Source organism: Amphiprion ocellaris, chromosome 2 (genome assembly GCF_022539595.1).
Source record: "Amphiprion ocellaris isolate individual 3 ecotype Okinawa chromosome 2, ASM2253959v1, whole genome shotgun sequence".
Classification (NCBI taxonomy): Eukaryota; Metazoa; Chordata; class Actinopteri; family Pomacentridae; genus Amphiprion; species Amphiprion ocellaris.
In genome coordinates, this window is record NC_072767.1 from 36,716,932 (window position 1) to 36,743,018 (window position 26,087).

The window sequence follows — 26,087 nt, forward strand, 5'->3', positions numbered from 1 at the left end:
ACTGAAGACTTCATGCATAGATCATAATATATACAGACAGGTGACAAATCAAAGGAGAAACCTGAACCAAAGAGTCTTATATTGAGGGGATCTGGAGGCTCTGTTTAACATTTTACTGGCATCATTTAGCATTTTTTAAAGGGGAGGGTCACTGCAAGTCATTTTTAGTGATCACCTTTCTCCTATTATGAAACATTTTGATCCTGATTTCGAATGGTCTCTTCCAATATGATACTACCACACAGTCCTTTTCCAGATGATCGTTAAATTGTTCAATTAAAGGGGTTTTCATGAAGAATTTGAGGTTTGCTGAAGTAGTCAAAATTGGCAACCCAAACACTGTTATCAATGTCTCGTATCAGATGGATAAATAACTTATCAATAACAAAACCTCACATTACTTCTCATGAACAGGTTGCAAAAGGTGCCGTATTGTATGTATGCAGGATCACAGAACAGTTTAATGAAAATCATGTTATTCCTTCACTATGGCATTTACAGATGCCAGTTCTCAACCAAGCTGAAGACCTAAAGGACATTTTGGACTGATGTGAATGACATCGCTCTTTACCAGAATCATCAAAACACCCAAATGAGGGAATGTCTTTAGGAGGAATTGTGCCCATCCCTCCAGTACAGTTCAAACTTCGAAAATTAGAACTACTGAGCACTGAAGCAAAAGCACTTGGCTTTTTGCTGGCTTTCCTCTTAGTTTGTCAGCAGTCTGTATGTATCCGGGTTGAAGAGAACAATGTCGCTATTTAATTTTTCATGAAAAGCTAATAGCTACTAGAAATCTCTCAATTTTAAGGTAAATGAACAATCAATTATCTAACAAAATGTGCTGTTACAAAGCTATAGTAGAAGCTGTTGTTATTCGCTTTGTTACTCTTTGGGCTTTTATGATTTTATTTTAAAGACAGCTGACCTGGGTTGCTGCAGTTGAGACGTTAGCCTTTGTACACGGTGCATGTGTTCTTCCAGATGAGCTACCACCTGAAAATGTGACGTGTTGGGAATAAGTCATTCACTTTATAAATCAGTTCTACTCCATTCACAAGTGTCTAACAGAAGACTGTGGAAAATATCTGGCTATTAAGATATTAAAGTTAAACCATTAATCAAGTTAACAATTACAAACAACCTTGTTGAGTATTTATTTACCATATAAAGGTAACAAAGAAATAATCGGGGCAGCTTGGCAGGTCAATGTCAGGTTCTCTCAGTATGCCAAAGTACCTCTAGGCAAGAAACCGAACCTAAAGTTGCTTCAGATGGCAGGCGGGCGCTTTGTATATGAATCAGACTGTATCTAAACAGGTGAATGAGAAACACATTGTGGTGAACTTTGACGAATCCCTTTAGAGGTGCTAGTGACTATTTCCATTTATTTCTTAGTTTTAAGTATGTGATTATTACACCAGATATCTCGCAGCCTTTTCCCCAAAGATTGGTGTTCAAATTGTCCATTACAGCGGCATTCATGAAGAATTAGAGGTTTATTGCATGAGTCAAGACCTGGCAACCCAAGCACTGCTCCTATTAATGTCTATGAATGAATGGATAAAAAACTAACCATTAATGAAACCTTTCATTACTCCTTATCCTCAACTGTTTTCAAAAGGTGCCTTATTGTAAGTGGGCACTCAGAATACGCTGTACTGCTGGAAGAAAACCAACATTACTTTTGTTTGTGTGTTTGCGACAGTGTCACGGTGACACCTGGTGGTCAGATGCTGAATTTGGCTTTTGAGTGGCGCAATGACCTCAAGTAAAAATTGGACATGACTGGAAAACATCTCAACAGTATATTATTTTTATTAGTTTCTGTAACCAAACCAAGAGAATGTAAATAAGACCGTACATATTTTAATACAGCGATGAAACCCCTGTACAAGTACAACAAAAAAAAAAAAAAAGAACCAAAAAAAAAAAAAAAAAAAAAACAGTCATTACCCTCCCTCCCTCATCCAACCTCCAAAGCAAGGTAGATGTGAGGACTCCCTCACCACCTCAGGGTGCATACTACTGTACATTTCTGAAGGACCCTTGTTGCCACAACCCCAAGATGAGAGCATTGTGGGTGGGACAGCCAGCGGAGGTGAGGCAGAGACAGAAAACAGCACTGATTGCTCTCATCAGTAAAAACAACAAAACAATAAGTGTCCTTCTGCCCAAACGCTTCAGAACTTGAGGCTTCTCATTTCAATTTCCTTGTTCTCCGTCCTGTTCCTGATCCCCCTCGCCGTGAAGGACGATACACACTCAAAAGTTTTCTACTGTTTCAACAATCAAACTCACCGTATCTATTCCTCTAAACAGCCCTATCCTGCTATACTCTAGCTAAGGGCACTGAAATCAGTCAATAGCAGCAGGTCTGGGTGCTTTACAGTGAAGTGTGTACATGTGTGTGTTTGTGTGACAGCAAAGATGGGTGTGAAAGCAGTGAAAGGGTGTGTGACAGTAGCCCCCTATACTGGAACAGCTGTACGTAGTGATCATACATCATCCATGTAATCCTTTAAAGTTCACTCAAACTCTGCTGCCGCGGCAACATCGATCCTAAAAGGCTGTGACATCATCTCTGCGCTGCTTTAACCTTTGGCTAAATATACAGGAGAGTCCAGCTTACAAGCTTTTCCCCTGTTTATACCACGAGCACACACCCGACACACACACACCCCAACACATCAGTATTTCTCAGGCAAGGAGATGAGAGCAGAAGGCAGGAGTAAAGGCTCACAGGCAGCCGAATCAAATCAATCACGTAAGTCAATCAAATGCTGCAATTTTTCACATTTCCATTCTGGTAAAACAAAAAAAAACAAAAACAAAATGACAACAGAATTTCAGATCTCATTCTCCGTGCAGTAACTGGATCAAACCGTTGAGTGAGAGTGTGCATGTGCACAGATCTCTGGATTAGTTATAATGGGGGATTGGGCAACAGAAAGTGTGCTTCACTAAATGACATCTCCTTAAGTTTGTTTTGACTACAAAAACAAATCGGATTCGTTCTTTCGTTAACAAAACAGGTTTCTCCTATAATATGCGTGATCCTATTTGGGAAAAAAATAATTAAAAGGAACAGCAACAAAGAGCTATAAAAATGGCAAACTCAGCAGCAAATCTTTATTTTCTCTTTCTCCAGCTCTCCTCTTATCTACCAGTGTAGTAGATTTCTATGGAACAACTTGTGCAGCAATTTTATCGGCATCTAAATGTGATGGAAGAATCCAACTCAAATGCCCCCACCTACAGTGAGACAAGGCAGGGGAAGAAAGAAGAGGAAGAGGATTATGTTTACACGTGACAGCGCCAACTGTCAGTAACCACAACCATCTGGATCTCCACCCAATTCATCCTCCTCCCCCACACTGTCCTCCAGGGCTGATATGAGGTGGCGGCTGAGTGAATGGGGCAAGATTCTCTCTTCCTCTCTTCCATTCATGTCATCATCTGGAGAGGGTCAGAATATCTTTACTTGCCCTCTTCTGGTTTAATGGCCTGTGGCTTTATGGGGCCAGTCCGTATGGGCTTGGCCGTGGAGACGGGGGGTTTGTCAGAATCTGGGCGCTCTCCTCCCACCTGGTGGTTTGGGGCCGAGGTGTCTAGTGGAGGTTTTCCTCCTTGATCAAGTCGAGATGCTTTGCTGACCTGCGGGGCCTTCAGTTGCTGTTGCTGCTGCTGCTGCTGCTCTGAGAAGAACTTATGGGTGGACTGGAGCACTTCAGCTCGCTGCTTTGCCTGCAGAGGAACAGAAGGAAATACGAAACCCAACCCATCAGTGGACGATCATGACTAAACTGGCCACATTAACAAAATAGATGCCAACAAACATACCTTTAGGTCCTGTTCAGCCTTCAGTGCCGCCTGTGTGCCTCTGGGTGCAAGAGAGGGACCAGAGGGCCCCCGGGGAGGATGCTGGCTGTGCTGCGGGTGCTGCGGTCGGGGATGAGGCATGAGACCACCACCCACATTGGGCGATATTGGAGGGCCCATTGGAGAACGTTGGACACCTCCAGCAAAGGAGTTAGCGTGAGGAGGGCGAACCAGAGGAGAGACGATGCTGGGCTGAGACAGAATCTGCACACAGAAAGGAGGAAAAATGACTCCTCCTCACAGTTGTTGTTCTGATTAATAAGCAGTGCGCTATCTAAACTTAAACCGAAACACAGGCTACTGTTAGATTATTGTTTATGTATAACCTGTGGGTTGAACTGGCCAGGGAAGTGCTGTGTCATTCTCATGCCGGCAGAGCTGGGCTGAAACTGCTTCTGGTAGAGCATGCTGTTCATCTTACTGGACTGGCTGCTCGGAGAGGTGGAGCTGGCCCTGCAGGAAGAGGACAAGGAAATAATAGAACACAGGATATGTTAACACCGCTTGGAAAATGTCCAAACAGTGCTGCACCTATTGTTCTGTCTGACTCAATGACTAGCAACACGTGTAGTCTCTTCAAAAACCTTTGCAGAGGCACAAAAATCCTCTTCAAAACATTTATTGCAGATCACACGTTTGTGAAAAAAGACAAAGTGCAAGGACACCTGACGACAAATGTTTCAACATTACATCTTGAGTGTCTAAGGAGTTTTCAATTCTAACCTTGAAATAGGTCAGAGCATGGCCAGCTAGTCCCTAAACAACCACAAAACCATAAGCCACACACATGGAAAACACCACATATTTACACGTGGAAAATTATAAATTCCAATAATGTGACTTTAGATAACAGCAGCCTCATAGAAAGGCACCATTAGATATTAAAGAGAAATCAAAGCATAGAAAGTCAAATAATATATTATGTTCTTAGAGAAACAGAATCTCCAACAGCTAAGTCACTTATCAACCCACTGAGACAACAACTCCTCATCCAAATCCCCAGACTGCTAAGTTTTCTGCTCCCAGCAATGTGTTTGCCATATCTCTCACTCTCCTAGGCTTTTGACAGACTATATAACTTGTGGTTGTAGATACAAATCATCACCCAGAAGAAAGAAATTCATTTGAAGGATCTTAGGTACCAATTCAAAAAGTTTGTAGGTAGTTTTCAAGACTCTCTGTGATCCTAAAACAATTTTGCTGCCTTTAAACAGAAAACATGTGGGTCCTGGGAGTCTGGTGAGAGATTTATGGACCTAAGGTGTAGCTTTAAGGTGAAGATTTCTTTCATCATGTGTTATGAGCTTCTTTGATTCTGCATCACAAAGAAACTTCATCGTTTGTCCTCATAGTTGGTTCAGAACCCAATTTTCTGTTGCATGCAGTGTTTGATGATTGAATATCGAAATATTTTTCTTCAGGTGGTCTTGCATTTTGCATGAGGTTGTGAGCTGCAATGCATGTTTGGAAGAAGATCTTTTGGAGTATGCAGATTTAATCTGCTACTCTGTTAACACTTGATACACACTGTAACAACAGGCATCTTGAGAAAGGCGATGCTATCTTGCAAGGTTTTACCACTTTGCGTTGCTAGCGTACCGATATACATTTATGCTTTTACCTGTAAGGGCTGGAGGTGGGTGTAGTGCTCCTAGCGCTGACAGGAGGGGTTCCAGGCTTCACATCCATCCCACTGCCAAACAGTTTCAGATCCATGTCCATCTGCAACATGTCACAAAAAAATTCTGTTGGACCTCCTGTAAAAACCTGCATGTTTATTTGCCCAGAATCTCTCACACACACACACACACGCACGCACGCACGCACGCACGCACGCACACACACACACACACACACAGAGTACAGTACCTTGCTGGTGGGAGGCTGCATCATGTTGTGGTTAGGGCCCATGATGCCTCGGTACGGCTGTGACACTGGGGGCTGCCGGTTGATGTTGGGGGGCTGAGCTTGAGGAGGAGTGGGAGGCAGTGCCAAGAGGGCCTGACCTCCACCCGAACCAAAGTTTGGCAGGGACAACTGGGAGCCGGGCAGAGGGACCGTCACCTGGGGAGAAATTAAGACGACTGTTAACTGGTTCAACAAAAATGTGCGGCTTTTCCGTTTCATGCCACTGAAACAACAAGACTCATAAATGCTAAATGTCAGTGTGTGGGTTACCTGTTGCATTGCAGAACTTGGCGACTGAGTGTTGCTATAGTAGCTACTCTGACCGTGCTGTTGTACCTGCCCTGAGTACATGTTTGAATGCTGATTCATCCCCTGTCGAGCCTGAACCAAAGAACAAATACGTCAAATGGAAATAAAATAAATAGGGCAAAATGTTAGTTAATATCTAAAGGCAGTTAAATGTTTCCTGGGAGTGATCTAGTTACCTGCAGCAGGTGAGTATCAATGAGCTGGGACCCTCCCATGCCAGAGGGCTGGTTGAGCTGCGGCTCAAACAGAATAGGAATGTGCTGGGTGGAGGAGGGTTGCTGATAGGCCAGATTAGACTGAGGCTTGCCCAGCTCAGGAGCCTGCACACCAGGATAGCTGTGCAAGGAGGGTCCTGACAGCATCATGGAGGGCTGTGACAAGCTGCTCTGCATAAACGCCTGCTGAGACCTGAGGGAGGACAGATCCGGAGGATTAAAAGCCTTAAAATGGGGATAATAGTGTTTTATAGTTGAGAATAAAATACCTGTAAGGCTGCAGTGAGGAGCTAAACAGGTCCTGTGGCTGTGACACTGGAGGGCCAGTGCTAAGTCCAAGCTGAGCCTGGTGCGTGTGTTGGTGCTGAGGCTGACCTTGCAGCGGAGCATAGATAGGGATGGGAATCTGCTGCACTGCTGTCGGCTATAAGGTGGAGAAACACATGGTTTGACCTTCAAATGTAACATTTCTGCAATCCATAATATCTCCACATGTGAAAAGTGTACGCAGTCTTCATTATATCTTTATTATGTACTTTTGTAATACTTGTCTTGTTTCCTACTATGCTTTGTTTGTATCTAAATGGTGTAACACATGAATTTCCCCATTAAGGGATCAATAAAGTTTATCTTATAACATCCAAGAGAAAATCCTACCTGTGAGAGGCCAGGCTGGAAGCCTTGCTGCTGGGCCAAGGAGGGAGGAGCCAATCGAGGATGAGGGGTGCTGAAAAGATGGCTAGTGTCCATATAGAAGGCTGGAATCTGAGCTGCAGAACCTGAATATACAGATCATTAAATGTCAGATTAGTGACAGGCATGGGAAGTTCTTCAAATATGAAACTGAACTATCAGGACTAAAGAAATCACAGGCCCGCTAGTCCATTTTCCCCTCACCTGCTGCAGACTGGGAGACGTACACCTGTGGGGTCTGCTGCTGCTGGGGGAGGAGGGGAGGCACACAGCCGAGCTGAGAGAAGCTGCTGCTACTACTGCTGCTGCTGGAGGACGACAGGCTTCCACCTTGCAGCTGCTGGGGCTTCACCTTACAGATGTTAGGGGGGTCAGAGGCTGTGGTGGTCTTGGTGCTGAGGGATGATGTTGTATAAGTACCAGAACCTGCATGGTGGAATAAAATCAAACAGTAAATACAAGAAAATATTACTGATTTTAAATAGCGTTGGGGCAGCAAACAGCATATACCTCCTACAGAGAGGTATACAATACAGTGGGAGTGGGAGCTGTGTTACCTGATAGTGAGGTGCTGGGGGTAACAGAAGCAACTGGGATCTGTGCAATGGAGGCCGAGGAGAAGGAGGAGTATGAGGAAGCACAGGAGGTGATAGGGGACGAAGAAGAGGTGACGGGAGAATTCTTCTCCAGACTCGGGGAATTCTCCCAGGCTTTACGAGCCGATTCCATCTGAGGAAATGAAAGAAAGAAATAGGTGCTTAGGTGACATTTTACTCAAACTTTAAAGAAGTGTATTTCTCAGGGAAAGTAGTGTTGGTTGTAGGGCTGCAACTAACGATGAATCGATGAATCGTCTGAGCACGATATCTGAGCTGCATCGTGCATATATAATATATGCACGATGCAGCGCGAATGTCCGTCCGTGTTCAGCGCTCCGCTCGGATGGTGATTTCTGTTGCACTGCGTGCTCACTTCCATGTTTGATGGTGTATTGTGCTCAGACGATTCATTGTTAGTTGCAGCCCTAGTTGCTTGGAGTGTGTTGTACAAGTGCGTACCTTTAGTGTTAGGTCAACAGTAGCAGGAGAGACGGTGCTGAGGCTGGAGCTCTGCTGCAGGGTCTCTCGACGAGGAAGGGGCAAAGAGTGAGGTAGCGCAACCTTAGGTTGAACAAAGATACCAACAAAGTATTTAAAAAATGGTACTACAACAGTAACTCAACAGATTAAAGATGCATTTCCTCACATTATATCAATGTATGACTATTTTATGTCTGTGTAAAAATGTTCACTCACATTGGCCACCAAACTCTCTTCCATTTTGTTCCCTCCTGTAGGAACACTGTCAGCCAGTGAGGAGGACGGGGCGGTATAGTCAGTGACAGACTCCTAAAGAGAAAGGCAAGAAGTTAGCATATATTCACACACACAGACATTATACTACAGCAGTGAAACTTCACTATGTTAAACATCAAATCTACTGATCAAATATTATTTTGAGTTATTAAAAATACTAATAATTGGTCAAAACAAATAAATAAATTAATACAGTAAAATCAATGATGCGATTTAAAAATACCATCATTACCACTATGTGTAGGACTCTAACAGCAGTCTAGAGGTAAAAGTAAAATTCAAGTATGATAAAAAATAAAAATAAATATATAGCATATTTAAGATGTGGTACCTTTGAGCTACTGCTGTACTCTGCTGAGGGGACTGTGATCATGCCTTCAATATCTCCTCCTAGCTCTGGTACTGTGGTATCACTAGTGGGAGGACTGGAGTCTGTGGCTCTGCTGACGCCTCCTCCAGGTACTCCTGTCTCCATCCCCTCGCCTTCTCCTCCACGTGCATCTTTGGCCTTGCGGTTTTTCAGAGAGCGCTCTTTACCAATAGGACCTGGCTTGTACTCCTTGGTTTCTACTGGCTCCATCTCAGGGAGCTGAGGAAGAGACACAAAACGCTTAAATCGAAGTAGACTTTAACAGAATTAATATCCATCAGTCTTGTAAAACGATGTGGTCTCTCGAACAGACCGGTTACCTTCTGTGTTTTGATTGGGCCAGCTCGAGGTTGTTTTTGTCTCTGTTCTTTGGGAGCAGGTAGTTTGTTTTCAGAGCCAGTTTCTAGCAATGCCGGAACTCCATCACTGTCAGTGCTGCCTGCAGATGATGGTGCTCCAAATTGAATACTGTCTATTCCCAGTTCTACACTGCCCTCAGTTCCAGGCTTGACACCCTGAAACAAAACATTGCTCATGGTTTATCATGTGGTTAAATGGATCAAGCAGTCACTAAAGGCACAGCAGACATATTCAACCTACCTCAGAGGAGACAGTGCCAGTAAAGGAGGTAAGAGGTTTGTTCCAGGCACTCACAGAAGGTGGCTGGGGAGGGCTGATCGGACCAACTGGAATATACAGATTACGTTTTTTAGACTGAGCTTGCAGATCAAGTCTCAGCTGCATCACAACAAGATTCAGAAGTTAAGACAAAAACTTTTCTACTCACGCTTCTTGACGTCGGGAAGGACGGTGGAGCCTGCTACCTTGTTCTCCCACAGTTCTGTGCCCAGAGTGCTGTGTGTCTGTGTAGGTGCAGGGGGGAGGGTCTTTGAGGTGAAGTCCACATTAGCGGGGGGAATGGAGGGCAGAGGAGCCACTGTTCCTTCCAGTGTCTGAGGGGATGCAGCAGGTTGGGAGGGGGCAAGGTGAGGATGCTGTGCAGCAGAAATAGGAGGCTGCTGTTGGGGTTGAGGGGCAGCAGCTACAGGAGGCTGAGAGGACTGTTGTTGTTGCTGCTGCTGTTGTTGTTGTTGCTGCTGCTGTTGTTGCTGTTGTTGTTGTGATGACTGTTTTTTAGCAAACCTTGGTGGCAGCTTTCCTCCTCCCCCCCTGCTCTTCTCACCTGAGCCTTTTTTACCCCAGTTCTGTAGAATCGGAATGAATATTATGTCAAATCAGTATGGCTCATTCTCACTGAAGTAATGCACTGCTGTTTAGACACACATTTTTTTAACTACACGGTGCAGACAAAATGTCTCTGTACCTGAGTAGTTTGCTCTTCCTTTTTCCGTTTCTCTTCATCCTGCAGGCGTTTCTGTTGCTTGCGGGAGACAACCTCTGTAAAGCCATCGTCATTGGTGCTTGACTGTGGGTCCTCTGTTGTGGTGACTTCTGGGTGGTCATCAATAATAACAACACCTACAATAACAAGAAAATTACATTAAGTTTTCAAGTGACGAGGAACTGCAACCAGGTATCTATGTAATCATTAAGAGACAAAAGCTGGTGTATAAATGTGTCTACTGACTGGCATAATTGTTGAGATCAAACTGAGAAAGAGCGTTCTCCTTGGGCTTCTTGGTGGCTTGTTTGGCCTCATCTTTGCGACGGGCAGGCTGATCTTTTGTAGACCTCTGGGCTGCTCCTCCAGCTGCTGGTGCTGTTGCCTCTGAGTTCAGCTGGGCTGCAGGCCTGGTTAATTAAGGCATAAATTGAAGACAGAATGAAAAATTCAAGCCCAGCATGAGACTAGGTATCAAGTGGTTTTGAAAGGTGTAATACACTACAAATGTTAAAAAAAAAAAAAAATAATAATATGACAACATTTTTTCAAGAAACCATGCATATACGGTTTAACTTTTTCATCATTATCGGAAGAAGAAGATGACAAAGAAACCACTATACAGCACGAGTTGATGTAGTAGGTGAAAAAACAAAAAGTCTAAAAATACCACCATTCTGATACCACACATATCTATTTTTAATCAAAATGCTTTTTCTTTCTTCTTTTTTTTAAGCAATTTTGTATTTTTAGTGGAGAATCTTTTAGAAACAGCCATGCTAATCTGAACAGGCAATACCAACACTAATGAGAATTTAGATTCTGCACCATTCTTAATTAGGAACAATAATAACTACACAAAAGGTATTATTGTGAGTGAATGAACTTGCAGTGTTATCCTACTGCACACTGCTCACTGAGTTGATTTCTTTGTGCAAGTGTTAATGTAAGCACACAAACTAAATGCCAGACAACCCACAAAAGCCTGATTGTGTCAAACTCACCCTTTACGGCCAGCTTTGGCCCCTCCTCTCCTCTCTCCTTTGCCCCCTGTGTAACTGCGACCTGGTTTGGCTCCACTGTTGCCTCTACGATTCTGTCTCTCCGTAGGCCTCTGACTCGAGAAACTCCTCTTGGCTGCAGGAGCTCCTTCACGTTTTGGAGTCATCCCTCCATCAGGTGGGCTTTTATTGGGAGTCACAGAGCCCTGAGGAGGTGCAGGTGCTGGGGCAGAAGCTGTAGCTGCTTCATTTGCAGCCCCCAATACTCCTTTCCTCTCTTCTCGCTCTCTCCTCTCATTGAAGTCGCTGCTCTCTGAGGCAGTTTCCCATTCCTCATTGGCTTGATCTGAAGAGTTCTGGTTTGACAAGTCAGGGGACTTGGTACCAACTGCAGTGATGGTAGGACTGCTAGTGTCAGGCAGTGGGGCTTCTAAAGGAGAGGGCAGGTCAGTTGCAGGTATAGTGGCTGCCACTTCCGCAGGCACAGTTAAAGGGGTTCCCGGAGCTCTAGATAAGGTTGGGGAAATGGAGACTGGGGCAGGTGCAGAGCTAGCAACAGCAGCAGCAGGCACTGAGGGTAAAGGAACAGGGGGACTCGGGGCTGTCTCTCCACTAGCCAACACTGCAGCCTCACGCTCCTTCAAACGCCTAAAGCGAGGGGGTTTGTCTTGCCTTGGGGGTCGTGCTGGTCTGGATCGACGTGGCCTTTCTCTGCTACTCTGAGGGCCCCCATCCCCAAATTTCTTGCTGTCCGATTTGGGCGGTCGTCGGTCAGAGGGAGGATTGTCATATCTTGATGTGGACTCTGCGTCCTCAGGCCTGAATGTCTCCATGGGTTTAGAGGGCCACTGAGATGAGGACTCTCTGGCTGCTGGCCGTCTAAGAGGGGCTGAGCGAGGACCTCCACGTTCCCTTGCTCCACCTCGTCTACTGTATAACCCACCTCTTCCTCGCCGAGAGGGCTCTCCTTTAGGAAGGAATCCTGGCTTGGGCCGGCTGTCGTCGTCCCCTCTTGATCCAATCTTTTCTCCCATGTGAGGAGGTCCGAAGCCTGGCTTGTGGGGCCCTAATCGGCCCTCCCCAGGGAGCTCTCTTCTCAGTGGACGGCTAGGTTTCGTGCTCGGCTCACGGTCTGAAGGTCCAGTGTCACTGGCAGACTCTCTCCCACCTTCACTCTCCGAGTCTGTGTCTGAACCGCGACGCCGTCTGCGCTTTGGTATAACTTCAAAGTCTGAGCTTTCACTGCGTGTCTCGCTTTCCTCCCTGTTCCGAAAAGCAGCAGCACCTCCAGCAGAAGGTAAATCGGAGCGTGATCGTGGCTCTCGATAAGGGTACTCTGCCCGACTTCGACCACGACTCCCCCTCCCTCGGCCACTGTAAGTACCCCGGTAGCTCCTTCCTCTGGAGTAATACTCCCCTCGACCACGTCCTTTAAAATTAGAGTCAGCAGGCCATTCTCTCTCTCTGTCCTTATCCATCATTTCCTTCTCCCTCTCCCGTTCCCTCTCTCTCTCCTCTCGTCGGTAGGCACGTGGAGGAAGGTTAGACTCTTTCCGAGAGGGCAGTTTGGGTTCTGGATGTTTGTCATTACTGGGCTGTTTGTCTGCTTTCTCCTCTTGAGAGGAAGAGGTAGGCACCCCAGAGGAAGGCTGAGAGTCTCTGGCCCTCTGATGGGGAGTCGGTGTTTCCTCTGACTCTGTAGTTTCCCTCTTTCCCTCACCCTGAGGTCTGGAGCCCTCAGAGACAGCAGCAGCTGCAGAAGGAGCTTTGGATGACTGATCCTTTTTGGACCTGTCTCCTCTTTCCCCTCTCTCATGACGTTTCTCCCTCTCCTCTCTCTGCTCTCTCTCCTCTTTCATGTCCCTCAGGACCGGCTTCTTTATTGGTCCAGACCTGCGGACTGGTCTCTCTCCCCCTGGTCCTTCTCTGCGTCCGGCACCTGATCTCCCACCCCAACGCACCTCTGCTTTCTGCTTGCTGGGTGCTGGCAGAGGCAGCTTCTCTTGTTTGTGTAATCCATCAGCAGGAGGTGTAGCCCTGTTGCTGGTTACTGCAGCCTGGGAGTAGAGTTCATTCTGTGGCTTATCATCAGCCCGTTCCCCAGTGTCCTGTAGCTCTAGCGATTTTGTTCCTAGAGGTAGCCCATCAAACCGAGGCTCATCCAGCTTAAGGGAGTGGCTAGAGCCCTGTGAGACACTCCTCTGGAGCATGGCTTGACCAAGAGCTTCTACCTCCTCTCCACTTGGTAAGCCAGGCTCCTCAGGATCAAAGGCTGAACCAACGGGGACCCTGTCTAGAGGCCTCGGCGAATCCTCTGGACCCTGGGAAAATGCTGACAGGGACTCTGAAGGGTCCCGGAAGAAGTTACTTTTACGAGAGTCCAATGCACCATGGTCCTGGGGATAGATAGCTGTAAGACCCCTGTCCAGATCCAAACCAGAGTCCATCCTGTAAACAAACAGTTGTGATTGTGTTACAACAATCAATACAATAGCTATTAGTCTCATTATTATATTAATAATTTGTATGTTTTTTACCGTTGCTCTTTGTTATCGTCCCGTCCTTTTGGAGGAGTTACAGAAGGTAACGGCTCTGACTGGGGGTATGGGTCTGATCCCCACACCATCCGAGAGTCTGAGGGCAAGCCATGGTCACGAATTGGTCGGGTCAAGTGGTCGAATGAGTCAGAACTGGAGCTAGAGTTGTCACCTGGCTCTCTGCGTACAATCTGCTTAGGAGGCATCCTCCCTATAGAGGATGAAATCAGAGTGGCTTTGAACAGGTTGTCCAGCAGCCATCATAATAATCACAAACATACTTGCATATTCCCAGTATCTACTCTGCATATGCACTTACCAGGGTGAATGTTAGCTGGCATGTCCATGGGGGGGCGGCCTGACATCATGCGGGGGTCCATGTAGGACTGCATCATGAGCCAGCGGGGGTCAAACCCCATGGAGGCCAAGTGCTGGTGGTGGGGCCCCATAGGTTGATACATGGAGCGGTGCTGCTGCTGCTGCTGTTGTGTAGGTGGAACACTTCCACCACCTGATGGCGACACAGAGCCCCCGCTCTGCTGCTGTTGTTGTTGCCATTGTTGCTGTTTCATCTGCTCCTACAAAACCAATGAAGGAGAGAAATGTAAGATTTTTGAAGCCTATTTGGTTTTATGGTACAGTATATTCATTAGTCAGTATGATATCTGATTATTGACAGCACAGTGCTCTCAAAATGGACAAACTATTTGTTTTAACACAAGCCTTTGCAAACAAGTAGTAGCACTTTTGCATTTGTGTTTGCAAATGTAAATGGCATGGAAATACCATCCCCACTTAATGAATGCTGTTAAGTACATATAAACTTCTTCTGTTATTATTAGTCCTTTGTTGGAAAGGTCTAATATTTCTGTCTTAAAATATTAATTACCAAGTCCCTTTTGGTTAACAGTTTGGAAACTACCCAGCTAACCCTTTGCACATCTGCATAGCAAGCAACATCCCATTCATTAGAAACGCCAGAAGCCAGATGTAAACACCCCTACCTGTTGTCTGAGGAAACGAGGTGGTAACGACTTTTGAAACTGTTTGGAATAGCCTGAGATGAGAGAGGGACGCATAGCAGCTGCTGCCTCTCCTTCCAGCTGTGGGGGTGCAACGGGGACTTCCTCACCACCAGGGGTTTCCATGTGTGGCAGAGACAAGTGGGGCTCATCCACTAAAGAATTACAAACACAGTATTGATTGTTAGCGGCAATCACATCAATTACTAGCAGCTTTTGAAAAAATGCTCAGTTGGCTTACCTTGGTTGTCCTCTATGTTAAAATAGTCACGGATAGGCACTGAGGTCCTATCAGTTTGGTTCTCCTCCATCAGGGGACCAACCTCAGCTAGGGAAGACTCTCCCTTGCTCTGTGGCTCTGGAGCTACAGCTACAGGTCTCGGGACAGGGGGGCTGGGCTGACGAGGCAAGTGAACCTCATCCTCAGCATTTGGCTCTACTCGCTCTCTCTCTTGCTCCCTGTCTCGATCCACCCTCTCAGACAGAGGAGCTTGCATGATTGGGGCCTGTGATTGTGAAACTGGGACTGAAGGTACAGGACTGGGCACAGGTGCAGGGGCTGATGAGGGGGCTTCCTCACGGGTACCTCCTGCCTCATCACTGGCGGTCTGAGCAGAGACAGGTTTGCCCTCATTTGCTTGGCGGTGTTTTTCATTGAGACGCTTAAGTTTTTCAGCACAAGCAGCAAGCCGTTGCTCTTCCATTCGCCGCTCCTCTTCCTCTCTTCTCCGTCTTGCTCGCTCTACAGCTTCAGAAACTTCAGATGGCTTCTTGCGCTTCTGTCGCCAGGCGTCAGAGTCCTCCTCAGCCCCAGGTGGCACTGTGGCCTGTGGTTTGCTCCCACGGGGAGCTCCACCGCCACCAGAACGACTGCCACCCTGGAAAAATACAGAAATTAATACAAACTGATCATGATGCAAACAAAATGTCACACGTGTAATGCATGATGCTTTACCTGGTAGTCTTGAGTAACAGCTGATTTATTGTACTGCCCCATGCTGCCAGGTGATGGCGCTCTGGGATCCACACTGTCAGCCCATGAGGTTTTAATGCCTCCACGGTCCTCAGTTCCCTCCTTCCAGCCCTCCTGACTGTCTGATGTCCGAGATCTCATACGCTCCACTTTACCCATCCACTCCCTGAAAAGAATACAATAAACGTAAAAAACAATAGCCTCTTCCAACTGTCAGTCCCCCTGCTTCTCTAGCGCCTTTACCTCAACATGCATGCCGCAACTTAACACAAATGATGTCACTGTACACACACAAATGACCTTCACAAACAACAGATTTTTTTAAAAAATCATTCCACTTTGTACAAAATTATTTGGCACTTTGAACATTAAGAAGTAATACTAGTGCTGCCATTAAACCTCTAGCTGTCCTCTGTCTGCAATATATGGATGTCAATTACATTCTGTCCAGGACTGAGGAGTCATTTTATTATGTGACTGGTGTTTAATGCATCTACATTCATTAACCATAAAGCCTTACAGCCACCACAGCTGTTATTCAATGTATTTGTGCATTTATTACAAATCACATACTTCACATGGATGTCAAACATGTTCAAAGGCATACCAATGAGATGTGGATATTTTTTTTTTTTACTGATTGCATTTCCTATCTAGCAAGCAGCCCATCTCTTCATTTGAGTACAGAATGAAAATCCAAATTCAGATTTGTTAGGATACAAAAGCAATCAAAGTAAACATCATTTCTAACATTATTGTTATAAAAGGTGTATCACTATATGATGATTTTTTGATAGGAGTACTTGATTCAGAGGAAATAAACTGATGACTACCTATCTCATGCATGATTTCAAGTCTTCAAAAGTACAAAGGAGAAGTGCTATGCATTTAAAAAGGCTGGCACTCATGAAAGCTACACAAAACATGAACAAAACAGGCTAAACAGAGAAACACACCAGCGGGGTCCAAGCAGAGAACAGAAGACAAATCGTGAATGTGAGATACTGAAAACGATGCAAAGATCAAAAGGCTCACCAGTTTTCTCCCTTCTCTTTAGCAGCTTGGTTCTCCTCATCATCGCTGAAGTTTAGTTTCTCAGTATAGTCCACCTCCATCTGGGCGCCTGAATTGCAGAAGGGACATGACTGATTAGAAGCTTGCAACTGAATTATGAAATTCTCTTTTTTTTTAAGCCACTTAGTTATGTGTTGTAATTCATAGATAATGTACATCTACTGACCAGCCCAGCCTTCATCAGCATCGGTGTCCAAGTTGTCCAGCTCTTTAAGTTCTGTTGCACTGATGATAGAGGGTCTGTCCGGGTCTTGGAGCCAAGACTGAGGAGGTGCCTGCTGGGGTCGCGCTGATCGTGGACCCCTGAAAACCAGATACAAGGTAGTAAAATATGTAAGGCAGTATCACGCACCTTACATGTGCACAGGCTCAAAACATATACTGATAAAACAATGTGCTTTTCTGTGACCATCTTACAACTTCTGCTTACTGTTTTGCAAACAATACAGGACACTTTCCTTCTTTCTCACTAACAGGAACTGGTACATCAAAAGTTTGTATAACTTTTTAATTGCACTAAAAGTAAGTGGCTGTTGTGTTAATTATGAAGCAAAAATCCAGAGTATAGTGTGTCTTAACTGTATTAAGATTTAAAAAATATACTTTTTAAATCAGCCTTATTCCAAGAATCTAAGGGTTATCTATTGAACTCACTTTGCTCCATCCTGTGGCACAGGGTATCTGAAGTTCCCTTGTCCCGGGCCAAAAGACATTTGAGGATAGGCATGGAACATCTGAAACAAAGACAGCAATAATCACACAAGATAAAGAAAAGCGCCTACGGCAGCATCTTCATGTAGTCAGTCCACAATGTGACTTACATAAGGTGGCATCATGCTCCTGAAAGCAGGGTCAAAGTGAGTTGGCACCCCAGCAGGAGGCTGCTGCCCCCCATTTAGTTTCGGCTGAGGAGGGCCAGAGGGCGGCAACCTCTCCCTGCCATCCCTCTTCTCCCTCTGACCGTCAGTGGTTACGTTTCGGCCAGGCTCATCAGCTTCCCCAGGTGGTGTGGAGGTACCAAGGCCCGTGTTACCCTCTTCCAGAGCCCTGTTCTCCATCTCAGGAGGGATGGGTGCAGTGTTCAAATTCCTGCCTCCGCCCTCACGCCAACTGCCAACATCTAGAAAGACAGATGGAAAAGAGATCGATTGTACTTGACTGTCAGGCAACCTGTCATTGCTAAAAAACAGGCAAACAGAAAATGATTTGTGAATGATTATTATTCATGTCCATGTGTGTGTCCATACTTTGAGGTCTGAGGCTGGGGCCTGGTCCATAAGGCTCCTCCTCTTGACCGTCCCCTTTCTCCAACTCACCAGCCGCCTGCAAGCTGGGAAACTCCTGGTGAAAATGGCTGCTCACACGAGGAGATCCTGTACAATACAAGCACATCATTACAACTGCACAGAAATCCCAAGGTTGAACATAATACAGTGAGTTACAGAAAAGGGTCTAATCCTCCGCTGGTGTACAGCCGTTCTTCCACCCCAACATTACATTTAGCAGAGATCAAATGGTTTGCATTCCACACAGACTGTAATGGCTGAGTGCAGTAAACCACTTGAGGATTGTGCATTCGTTTGTTTGAACACAAGCAGGGAACATACTGGATATTGTTTACAATCCTCCTACATAAATGCAAAGAACTATGAAACTACAACGTCAGTAATCTACGTTCTATGAGTAAATGAAAGGCTTAGGGAGCAAATGGTAAGTGTATTTACCGTCTGGCTGTGTCTGCTTGCTGTTTGCCCAGGAGCGGCTGCCCCCAATAGACAGCTCTTGTGACTGGAGCACTGCTGGTTTGTTCTGAGGTGGGGGTGTCTCCTGTTGCCTGTGGTACATGAAAACGGGAGAATTTTCAACAGCGCCGGTCATTTCAAACACGGATGACAGAAACCTCTCCCTCTATATTATACTCCTATTATTACATTCAGTTACTCTGTAGTGCTTTACTTTCACCTTAATGTAGAAGAAAAAGACATGAAAAGGGAATTATTATTTCCCATGTGTGAAAGTATAAAAGCGCATCCAAGTTAATGAAGTTACCTCTCGTCTCCGGCCTCAGTTCGGGATGCCCAGCCACTACCGTCTTTGGGGACAATGTTGACGTTTGGGTCGTTTCCCTTGTTCTCTGCCTTCAGGCTGGGCAGGTTGGCCGGAGGGGGCATGCGCCGGCTGGCAGCAACTTTGCCCAAACTCTGGAGCCCATGTCTGGCAGCCACTGGAATGGAAAAAAACATTTAATAATCAATTTTATGTAAAGTGCAGATAGAATCACCATGCAGCATCGTCTCAATACATTTTACAATTACAGGTGCAGTCTGCAATTCTGGAGAAAGATAGTGCTGTATATGTCACTGATTAATGTTGGAATAAATCTGAATCCTTCCCAGATGAAAGTTAAGTGTCATGTGTCTGTAACTGCATGTTACCTCTTTCTCCCTCATCAATGTGTGCACACTTTCTGTTTCTCTTTCCCTTCTTTTTTGGCCAATTGGTTAAATTACATTTAAATTTTGGTATCAAATCCATTTTCATTCCTGACAGCAATGCCAGGTCACTGAAGCTGGGCTTGGCCAGAGGAGGCGTGTGAAGGGGGTTAGGTAGCACAAAAAGGTTAGAGAGTAAGAAGTAAGTTTTCAGTCCACACACTGCTTGCAACACCAGAACCAGGGAATAATAGTGGGGGCTTACCTGCAGTTTTCTGGGTTTCCAGAGATTTGCCTTTATAGGTGTTGAAGAGGCTAAGGGTTGCATACTTTGTTTTGCCATCCTTTGCCTTGGTGCTCTGCCCTGACTTCTCGGACATTTCGCTTGAAACTCATTGAGTCTGGTCCTTTGGCCACGCCCCCAGAACCAGCCTCCTACAGACAAAGAACAAGAACATGACAAAAAGGTGTAGGTTACTGGCTTTGAACACAAACTGTAACAGATATTCTGAGTTTTCATTGATGTTTGCTAACTAACTACAGTTGGTTTTAAGATTCTTTCTCTACTAATGCATCTGAGCCTAAAGCTGGTTTACAATTTAAAAAAAAAAAATGTTAATACCTCACTGCGTGAGAATGATTGCAATCATTTTTGTGTAAGCTAACAATGGGGCTGCTGTAGGACTAACACCTGAGTCACTGCTACATATATAACTGATAAAAATGAAAGAGATACAGGAACAACTCCCTGTATAGTTGTGGATCTGTTATGTCTTGCTGACCCCTGATCCTCTTAGTAAGGTTGGTATTGATCCTGTTACCAATGTGGGGAACTGGAGTGTCCCTTCATTTTAACTGTGCCCAACTTCGAATTGTAGGCCAGTACACACTTTAAAAGTGAAAATGAGCCTTTTGGTTGACACTAATCTGATCTAAAGCAGTCAAAACTGCTTTATGGGCTGTGAATAGAAATTAAATAAATCAGTCTAAAGGATTCTGACTGTCAAAGTTCTTTCTCACGAAAAAACAAAAAAAAACAAAAACAAAAAAAATAGCAAAGGTATCATGAAGTCTCAACCTTTTACGATCCTTTGTTTGCTCCTTATAAAGGAGCGAGATGTCAAAAATGCCCCACTGAGCTTTGTACACTGAACACTGCATTTCGAGCCAACAGTGCAGGACACCAGCAAGCTTTCTCAACTAATATATCATGCCTGTCAGTGAGCTATACAAGCCAAGGCGGACTCTTTTGATCGGGATCATAGTCAAAAGATGTGTTCAGGTAAATCAGTGAGAGTACCAATTTAAAACTGTATTTGTGGTGTATGGCCGTCATAAGAAAGCAGAAAGACATACTGAGCGGTGGTGCTGACGGGACATAAAGCAGGAATGAGGATTCTCAGAGGGGTAGCAAGAAAAGAAAAAGCTAGAACGTGAGCAGCACCAAGGACAGAGAGACAGCATGTTTGGGGCTGCAGTGTCTTTGCGAAGTCACACAGAGGTCATTTATTATTAACGGAGCAGTGGTGTAACACTGTGAGTGCGAGGTTGTGTTAGTGTGCATGTGTGCTGGGGGGAGCCGACAGCTCTGATGAGTTCAGTCTATCTGCAACTTGGCTTTGGAACACTTCGGCAAAAGAACATCCACTTAAAAGGAAAAAGGCTGTCTTGTCAGGACAACCTGGTTCTCATTTGATAAAATACTGTCAAATGGAATAAGACTAAACCTGAAATTTATGCTGTTTTTGTTCTCTAAGTAAGAGTGTGGAAACATTAACTATAGTATCAGTAGTGATGCTAACCAATACAGCTCGTACTCAAATAAATGTTGCTTTATCCTGCTCAACCAATACTTTGCATGTGGGTTTATGTCAGTTCAATTGTAAACGAATCACAAAATTTTTCAATGTCTGGTTGAAATCAGAAATGCAATAGTTCTATGCTGCATTTTATGGAAAAAACTAAAAATCAGGTATTGTCTAGGGCTGAATAATATGCAAAAATAAACATTTTATTGCAACTGTTTTTATAAATATATGAATAATTTGACTCAGTTTTAGTGGGAATGGAATTTTTTGTACTTGTTTTTAAAAAAAAAAAAAAAAACAACACACATGTAAACATTGTGTGCAGTTTGTGTCAAACTTTCCCTTACATCTAGAGAATATGATTTGTAGGTCGGAGCATTTCTGTAGCACCACACTGCTTAATGCATAATGGTATGTTGTTACATGTTCTAAATTTAGTTAAAAAATTGCCAGTTTATGCACTGCACTTAGCCATATTGCAGTTAGAAAAATAACTCTAACTGTACAGCTCTTACACTACAGGGGCATTGGTTTAAAAAGTATGATACCCACTCTCTTTGTTTCTAGAACATTTTTCTTTTTGTGGTCATGGTTTTTCATTACTAAAGGCCATGCAGTGGTGACACTTTGATGCATTACCACACTAAGCCGTCTGAAAATGGTGGCTCCAGACACAACACCAGACACAAAAGCTGGGAACACACTACAAACGATTTTCAAATTTGCCAGATAAAAACATAAAACTAGGGCTTACAACTGTCTAGTCTCACAGCTTTAGGACAACACACAATGTCCCCACCAACCTAAGTACTGTCACAAGTGTGCACTTCAGAGCCCTTCATGTAGCAGGTATGATCTGTAACAAACTGAAATGCTAAAGAAAAGCATTTACCGTCACAAAAAAGCAGTGTTTGTATATAAATGCTTAAAAGCAGGCTTTTCATGCAGCAGAGACATTTTTCATTTTACTCTGCTAACTGCATCCCTGCAACTCTCTTGGTTATCGAGGACCATTACCTGCCAAACTACAGGAAATATGCTGATTACATTAGACATGCTTGATCCCAATGAGAAAGCTTTTAAAGGTAATCAACTGCGTAGAATTGTCACGACTGGAGCTTTAGTAATTCACACTCTTAGAAAACCTTTTAACAGGGCAAGTTCTTTTAAGAACGGGCTGTGATTCTCCTCTTTAGAAAGGTCAGCTTAAGGAATATAGTGCAGAGGCTGGACGTAATAGAGTGTGTGTGTGTGTGTGTGTGTGTGTGTGTGTGTGTGTGTGTGTGTGTGTGTGTGTAGAAATGCCATTCATGACATTGAGGGACATGGGATGTAAAAGGATGCGTTTCAGAAAAAAAAGGGAACAAACAGGATGAGGGAACACTGTGTCCAGTCCAAGTCACAACAGTCCTACTTCATCTGTGCACAGACCACAAATGATGTTACCTATTCAATGCCAGTGAGACCAAAAACTCACCTGGGGATGAAAGAAAGGCTCAATTCAGTGTACAATACATGCCAACTTTCTCTGAACCTTCCAACATGTCCTCTCCTTTTAAGTGTTTTTAGATGTTGTGTCAGGAAAGTGGAAGAGAAAGATCTGTCATCAATCACACAGTAGCATCCCAACTCTCTAGACTCGTTTGGGCTGGCCTGACCTCCAGCAGGACCCTGCACCCCTGCAACGGCTTCTCCACTACAGTCCATCCATCAATGTAAGCTCTTTCCTTCTCTTATCTGATACTCAAAAATATCATCACTTGGGTGTTTCTTCTGGGCGAGAACTAGTTCACTTGAGCGCTTCTGTTAATAATGTTCCTCGCAGATTTTGACTGTGTGATGAGGTTAAAAAGGCTGACTTAATTTGGCATCCATCAAACCCTAAGATCAGTGAAATGACTTTCCTGTTTCGGTGAAGATTCTTAGCAGTCAGAAACTGAGCATCCTGCTTTGTAGCTCGCACATGATTACTGTTCACTGAAGGTAAATGACTGTCGCATATTGTGCTCACTTGTGCCAAAAAGTCAAATAGGGATGCACAAATGTCTGTGTGGCTACTTCAGAGGTTAAAATGAAAGTGAAAAGATAACACCCAAATATCAAAATGGGTTTTTCTTTAGCAGTGTGGATGTATTTTCCAGTTAGAATTACCCATATAGTGCTCATGTCCCCCACTTCTTTGTTTTGAGTGAGTCATGGGACTGACTCCTCTAATGCTACAGTTAACTCACAGAATGAGAAGTCATGAAGATGGCCTAAATGATGGGCGCTGAATAGAATAGAGAGAGTAGGCTTGTATTTCATTGTCCCTAAAGGTTTGTATTGTAATGGTGCAGTGGAAAAACTCTGCAATACTGTGTTGTGCTTTATCTGTAGGTATACCATCAAAAGCTACAATATTAAGCCTATGTTTGTACTTTTTGATCTTGAAACGTGGTCACACCTCACAGATAACAGACCACATGATCATACTCGTAAATAGGAAACACGGTGAATCCATTATTATAACCGATTACGACACATTCAGCATCTACGTCTATTAATTTTCAATTTCGTAAATTTCAAGATAAGGGGCTTCATCTAATGTCTTCAATGGTGTTTATCGTTTTTTGGCACAATGAACGTAAACCCCAGAAAAAGATAAAGACCGGAAGCCACTTAAGATTATTGTTGTTCCTCCAGGTCTGCCTGGTCATCAATAGCAACAAGATGGTCTCCCTGGGGAGCTGTTTGCAATTTTAATAAGAAAGCACAGGATGGCTATAGTTTCATTCATGAGACGTGCAAGTGCCTAGATTTAATACACAAATGAAGCATTTATTAATGCAAATGACACTTTAAACTACACACATGGGAGGAGTGTAGGAGACTAACACGTGTGATGTATAAAAGGCAGACTCTAATATCAGTCCTTGTTAGGGACCGCTTATAACCAGGAAGAGGCAAGAAATATAAATCATTAGCATCACCTTATTCCTTAAAATCTATGTTTATGGGTTCCAAAAGACGCTGCTCTTTAACTGTATATCAGGCCATGTCATTGACTGACCAATCAATAAGTGCTACTCTAACCAATAAATGTCTGAATGGCCTCCCTACAACCAATCAATTAATCTTTAAATGCAAAAGCTGAAAACATTACATGCACCTAATTAATGATCTCATAGCTGGCTTCCACATCTGAGAGGCGTTTATGAATCATATGGATTCTTCTTCAAGCCAGCCCAGCCAAACTCCTCAGAGTGCACACTCACACACTAAAAATGTACTTTATTACCACATTTTGTTGAATCTGTTCAAGACCGAAGGCTGTAAAGGAATACACTGAGCTAACCTTAACGCAAAGAATTGACAGAGAACTTCACAGAAAAACCAAAATAGATGAGTTGATTTTATACTATTTGGTACAGTTTCTTAAATCAGTGCCAGCGATGAGTGTGCAGGCCATCCTTCTCCATGAATCAAACTACTGGTGGGCTGGGTGGCTCATACCGGCAGGGGAGTAGAGGCCCTCTCCGCCCGGAACTAAACCAGACCGGGCTCAAATAACACTTTAGTTGCACAAAAGTTAGATGCAAAAACGCCAACGTTATAATGCGGGCAACAACATCGCTTTTACTGCACAATGCGACTGTCAGAGAGCAGGCCGCCAGCTTGCATCGTTGTGCATAGTTTCGCTTCTCACTAGTCGCCATCACATCCACTTTCAGCCCGTCAGTGGCCAAACTATGCTAACAAGCTAACGCTGTGTGAACACCAACATCTCAGCCACCGGGCAATACTTCACATTTCCAACTGGCATGTCACTCAGACCCACCTGCCACCGCCGGTGCCTTCTTTGTCCTTTCGGGTGCTGTACCGCCTCACTTGAAATCCGGTTTCGGCCTGGTTTGCGGCGGACGAATGTGTGTGTCTGGCCGGCGGATTACAAAAGCTGGCTAGCCTGCTAACCCAGTTCGGCTAACGATGGTTAGCTACTCTGCTCGTCGGCTGCCAACAAACTGCTCTCCACATGCACGGCTTCACGCTGCGTGTCCTCTCCGCCGTTTCACGCCGCCAGTCTGTGCTCGTCTGTCGGGCCGTTTCTGCGGGAACCGGTGCTCGGTCGTCCCGTGGTTCCGTGTCTCTCCCCACCCGTTATCTCGTGCCAGACCGTTTTTCTAGTTGAGTGAGGCCCCGCTCGCGCCGCGGCCTGTCTCACAATCAAAGATGGCAGACTGGAGTTGCCAGATTTATTCCCTCACATCCCTCTTTCTCAGATTCAACCTGTGCAGGTGCTCAGGCAGACACATTTTTTTAAGTAGTTATCCACATCAGTTATTCAAATAAGGTCCAGTCACCTATAGAGTTAAGTTTAGACAAGCATAATAAAGGTGTTTGACACTAAAGTTCCAAAAAATAGAGAAAAATCAAGGCATCCCTCAAGCAAAAAAGTTCCCAAAAAAGACAATATTTGTACACAATAAAAGCTAGGATACACAAACAAACAAACTTCCTTCAGGTGCTAGCAGCTGATGATTAGGCCTACATTACAAAAGCAATAATGCTGCTTTTTTTGGCAGAAAAAAATGGAAAAAATCCAGAGAGCTAAATGTTTCTAGAAGAAGACACTTTTTGGTAAGGGACACAAAAATGGAGAGAAAGAACAAGACTGAAGGCATTCTTAAGACAAGAAAAGTGATAAAGCCTTTATTCAGATGGGTGTTTTATGACGAAATTATAAAATATGACATTATTAGACGCAGGTTGATTGCAAATGATAAATGCATTACAAAAAAGCAAATATAAGATTTTTTTATATTTTATTTACCGAATAGGAAAAAAAATCCAGATTGTTTTAAGTTTCAATTTATTTTAAAGGTGTTTTCTGGGAACAAATTTAAAAAAGAAAGAAAAAAGCTTTTAAAAACCATCAATTCTAATTGCTATTTTATGATGAAATTCTTAAGAAGTACGCAATATCCATACATTTTAAAGTAAAGCTCTTCAGGGTGTAACCCACAGTAGCTACACAGTATTCAGCTTTGGTAGGTGCAGGATGATTGCAAATGATGATTACATTACAGAAGAGTAAAGTATCACAATATTCTTTTACAGGAAAGCAAAAAATGAGCACCCAGAAGCATAATGAAGCTTAAAAAACAACCCGAGGCATTTTTCTGTTAG

General features: G+C 44.2%; 1 protein-coding gene across 1 annotated transcript; it reads right to left on the minus strand.

Annotated features, from left to right (window-relative positions):
* Positions 1-1,800: 1,800 nt before the first annotated feature.
* Positions 1,801-25,131, minus strand: prrc2c (proline-rich coiled-coil 2C). Its single transcript, XM_023283826.3, has 34 exons — positions 24,739-25,131; positions 19,379-19,548; positions 18,731-18,905; positions 18,406-18,515; positions 17,929-18,054; positions 17,503-17,801; positions 17,336-17,415; positions 16,848-16,984; positions 16,643-16,730; positions 15,590-15,773; positions 14,876-15,512; positions 14,617-14,789; positions 13,932-14,190; positions 13,613-13,823; positions 11,079-13,523; positions 10,321-10,484; positions 10,057-10,211; positions 9,520-9,937; positions 9,333-9,418; positions 9,053-9,247; positions 8,694-8,951; positions 8,303-8,395; positions 8,066-8,167; positions 7,565-7,736; positions 7,212-7,433; positions 6,972-7,093; positions 6,584-6,738; positions 6,276-6,507; positions 6,061-6,171; positions 5,752-5,946; positions 5,504-5,604; positions 4,209-4,335; positions 3,844-4,086; positions 1,801-3,747 (listed from the first exon to the last, which is right to left on the minus strand). Exons 2-34 carry the CDS (start codon positions 19,491-19,493, stop codon positions 3,481-3,483), a joined length of 8,457 nt encoding a protein of 2,818 aa, XP_023139594.2. The 5' UTR covers positions 19,494-19,548; positions 24,739-25,131; the 3' UTR covers positions 1,801-3,480.
* Positions 25,132-26,087: the final 956 nt, after the last annotated feature.

What these genes read in the sequence shown, in the direction of transcription:
- prrc2c (XM_023283826.3), bottom strand. Translation starts at nt 19,493, where the DNA reads ATGTCCGAGAAGTCAGGGCAGAGCACCAAGGCAAAGGATGGCAAAACA. An exon ending in CAAGCAGACACAGCCAGACG is followed by an intron (nt 18,055 to 18,405) that starts GTAAATACACTT and finishes TGTATTGTACAG; the next exon opens with GATCTCCTCGTGTGAGCAGC. An exon ending in CGTCTCCCAGTCTGCAGCAG is followed by an intron (nt 7,094 to 7,211) that starts GTGAGGGGAAAA and finishes CTGTATATTCAG; the next exon opens with GTTCTGCAGCTCAGATTCCA.